Source organism: Chiloscyllium punctatum, chromosome 18 (assembly GCF_047496795.1).
Source record: "Chiloscyllium punctatum isolate Juve2018m chromosome 18, sChiPun1.3, whole genome shotgun sequence".
NCBI classification, from domain to species: Eukaryota; Metazoa; Chordata; class Chondrichthyes; order Orectolobiformes; family Hemiscylliidae; genus Chiloscyllium; species Chiloscyllium punctatum.
Genome location: NC_092756.1, coordinates 78042051 through 78045827, shown reverse-complemented (window position 1 = coordinate 78045827; position 3777 = coordinate 78042051). Strand labels below are relative to the sequence as shown.

Here is a 3777-nt window from a genome sequence, read left to right as displayed (position 1 = left end):
TGGGTCTAAAGGGATCAAATGGTATTGGGAGAAAGCAGGAACAGGGTAATGAAGTGAATTATCAGCTACGGTCATATTGAATGGTAAATGGTATATCCTTTCACTGTGATATTCTTGCAAATTGTCCTGATGAGTACAAAATGACAAAGGTCAAATTGCCTACTCCTGCTGCTGTTTCTAAAACAACATTTCAGTGATTTTGTACTTGGCCTGCAAACTTTCTCTACTCCTCCACAATTCTAGCTTCTCACCTTTTAGAAAACGTCTGATTATTTTTGGATCATTTTTAAGATTCAAAATAGATGACCTTACAGTTCCTCACATGTAGCTCCAGTTTGCCCACTCATTGCAGCAGCCGTCATTGCAAAGAGGTTTTGTTTTCTTGGTGGCTTAGCTATGTGGCTTAATAGGAACATCAGATTTAGGCCATTCAACCCTTCAAACCTACTTCACCTTTCAATGAGATCATGACTGATCAGGTTGTGGTCCTGACTACCGTCATAACCCTGGGTTCCCTTGTCAATCAGAAATCAATTCAAGGGCAACTAGGGATGGGCGATGAATGCCTATTTATCATTGAATTTTGAAAACCTTCCCTTGCCCTGAAAGAATTCAATAACCCAGTCTCCATTGCTCTATGCGGGGGAGAATTCTACAGACTCAGATTGACAACAGATAAGCTGTATACTTTAGTACAAAATGCAGTATGTAGACTTTAATTTTAATTCTGTAAATTAAGGAGACCTGCATCATGCAAAATATTGAAGTAGTTGCAATCCTTTTATTATCTTAGTTTTTTATTTCAATGATTATCTGCAGTTTGTAAATTATGATTACTTGTTTATGTGTAACATTGGCACAATTGAGTCTTCATGACATTTTTTAGTAAACGTATCATTCATTTATAATGTCCATGGTGTACACTCTGACATCTCTCATGCTTCATCACACTCTACGTTTTCTTGGTGAGAAACAGTACACAAAGTAGGCACAGTACTGCTTCTACATTTACTAGGAGTTGTGAAACAGCAATTTACAAAATTGTTCTGGCACAACATATCCATTCAACCCATCAAGTCCATGCTAGCTCCCCGCATAACAATCCACCCCTCCACTAGATTCTTTTGATCACAAGCCCTTTATATCCCTCATGTTTCCACCCACTGTAGGAGACATTGATTTGTAACAGGCACTCTCTTCCAAATCAAGATGTAGCTTTATTTATTATAAACACACGAAGGTACAGGGCACCCTGTAAACAACACAATACAATATTGTCCGTGTGGCCAACCACTTTCACTGACAGGATGATAGTTTATGAATTACAGTCAGCCTTCAGATAGATTCAGCTAGAAAATAAACACCATGCCATCGAACAACTAGAAATGAAGTTATAATCATTTGTCAATTAAAACAATTGTGTATTTAAAAACTTAAAACAGAGTTTAACAAGAAACAGCATACAATAGTTCGAGAAGGAATGTCCTAATAAATAAACCATGTAACAAACAAGACATCACTAATGATAAATATGAATTGCTTGTATGGAGAGAATATCCTAATGATTAAATTACAGTGATTTTGTGAAAAGAACACATACAAATCTCATTGTTGGAGCCACATTATAAGTGAGTGCCTTTCAGTCAGAAATTCCCATTTTTCTTTGGCCAAGTTAAACTGAGTACTGTTTAGTTCTAATTTTCTCTAGTTTCTTTTTATCCTTCACTTTCATAATTGCATAAGTTTTGCAATTTCTAGCTCAAAATAAACACAAATACTACTCTACTTCAAAAATTCTCTATAAAACACCCAGATATCATTTCAGGCCAGCAAAGCTCAAAAAGATTTAAACACAGACAAGTATTTGGAAACAGTTACTGCGCTGGGACATCGGGACAGTCTGAAATTGTTTTGCCATTGCAAGCAGTCATTAAATGGGCTGCTATTGCATTTTGCTGAATGTTCCTCTTAAACCGTCTCTTCAAATATAAATGTGGTGAGTGGGTAGTTGTGCCCTGGTAACTGCATCTTGGAAGATCCCTTTTACCTACTCAAAGACTGGGTAACTACACCATTCAGATAGGGAATTTTGTTTTTGGGAAGGAAAGCTTTCAAAATATTGACTCTGCACTTTTTTCTGTAATATCATTCACGTTATTCAGAAACTAGCAGCATAGTTCCAGCCTGCTTAAAAGTTGAAAACAAATTCACTTGAGTAAAGTATTTGGAAAATAAATGCTGAACTATGCAATGGACGGCAATAATCAGCACATGAGATGTGCTGTCCATTAGTTGAGTCTGGCTTTGCTTAGCAGTTGTCTGTGAATTTACACCCTTCCTTTGGGAGTGGAAGCACTGTAAATACACACCCACCCTCATGCACGTCCTACCCACACTCACGCACGTCCTGCCTACACTCACTCTTCACCAGGGCAGTAACACAAGATGGAATAGGTCGAGAGCAAAGGTTAACCACGGCAATGTACAACATTACACTTCTTGTCCACAGTCCCAACGTTACTGTATTGAACAGATGATAACTGAGTCCATCTTTTTTAAAACATAAGACAGAAAGAGCTGCTAACAAAATAAAAAAGTCTCCTTATTAAATTTCAAAAAAATCTTTTCTTAAACTGTATGTACACAAAGTTTCCGAAGAATTAAACTGAAAACCAAAAGCAGTCCATGTTTACATTTAGTGATAAGAATCATTTCTTGGCTTTTTTCCCTTTTGCTTTTAGCCCACTTGCTTTCTTCACCTTGGTCTTGGCTTTGGCTTTTGCTGGTTTTGCCTTCTTGGGCTTTTTGGATGTGGTAGCCTTCTTCTTAGGTGTCTTGGCTTTCTTTTTATCCACTTTTGCTTTCTTCGCCTTGGCTGCTGGCTTGGCTGGCTTGCGGGCCGTTGATCCCTTGCGACCAGTGAGGCTCTTCTTTGGTGCCTTGGCCATTTTCTTTACTGACTTCTTCGGTTCCTCACTTTTAACTAACCGGAAGGAGCCCGAGGCGCCAAAGCCCGTGGTCTGCTTGACAACATTGCTATTCACCAGTTTCTTGAGTGCCAGCTTGATCTGTACTTTGGCGTTCTCACCCACCTTGAACTCATTGCAGATATACTTCTCAATGGCTTGGCGGGAGACATCAGAGCGGCTGTTCAGTGCTTGGATGGCAGTGATGATCATGTCCGTGTACTTGGGGTGGTCTATGCTCTTCTTGGTCGCCTTGGCACGCTTGGCCTTGGGGGGAGCCGGGGTGGAGTTCTCGGTCATGGTTGGTGAGCCTGGAAGTTTCCTCTTTCAGTCCTTGATGGGAACAGGAGGCAGCTGGCAGCCCCAGTCTGTGTAAATCTGTATGTATATGTGTGTGCAGTAGCTGTGCTCCTGACACACTCAGCTCCTTCCTTGTGTGTAGCAGCTCCTGTTCTGAGCTCCGGCTGGGTGTTTATAAGCTCGGCGCGGACCTGAGTGAGAACACCAGCTGCTGGCAGCTCCGGGCCGCGGAGAAATGGCGAACCCTGCCCGCCATCTGTGTTTCTTCAGCGGCACAAAACACCAGCCCGGGGCCCTGCCAGGCGCCCGCGGTTAGCCTGGACCGGCCCGGGGGGAGCTCGGTACCCCGGACTCGGTGGCAAGCCGGCGGGGAGAGCTCGGGAAAGCCGGACAGAGGAGCGAGAGCCCCAAGACGGCGACAGGAGGCGGCAGGTGCCGAGGAAAATCGCGAGTTGGGGCGGTATAGCGCCGGAGCCGGGCGCCGGAGGCACTCCGGGACCGGCCTCCTACC

At 42.8% G+C, this 3777-nt stretch overlaps 1 protein-coding gene across 1 annotated transcript; it reads right to left on the bottom strand.

Annotated features, from left to right (window-relative positions):
- Positions 1–1197: 1197 nt before the first annotated feature.
- Positions 1198–3405, bottom strand: LOC140489211 (histone H1.0-like). The gene has a single exon (XM_072588510.1). It carries the CDS (start codon positions 3264–3266, stop codon positions 2709–2711), a length of 558 nt encoding a protein of 185 aa, XP_072444611.1. The 5' UTR covers positions 3267–3405; the 3' UTR covers positions 1198–2708.
- Between the last annotated feature and the right edge of the window lie 372 nt (positions 3406–3777).

Excerpts from the sequence above, each read along its gene's own strand:
- LOC140489211 (XM_072588510.1), bottom strand. The coding sequence starts at position 3,266 with ATGACCGAGAACTCCACCCCGGCTCCCCCCAAGGCCAAGCGTGCCAAG.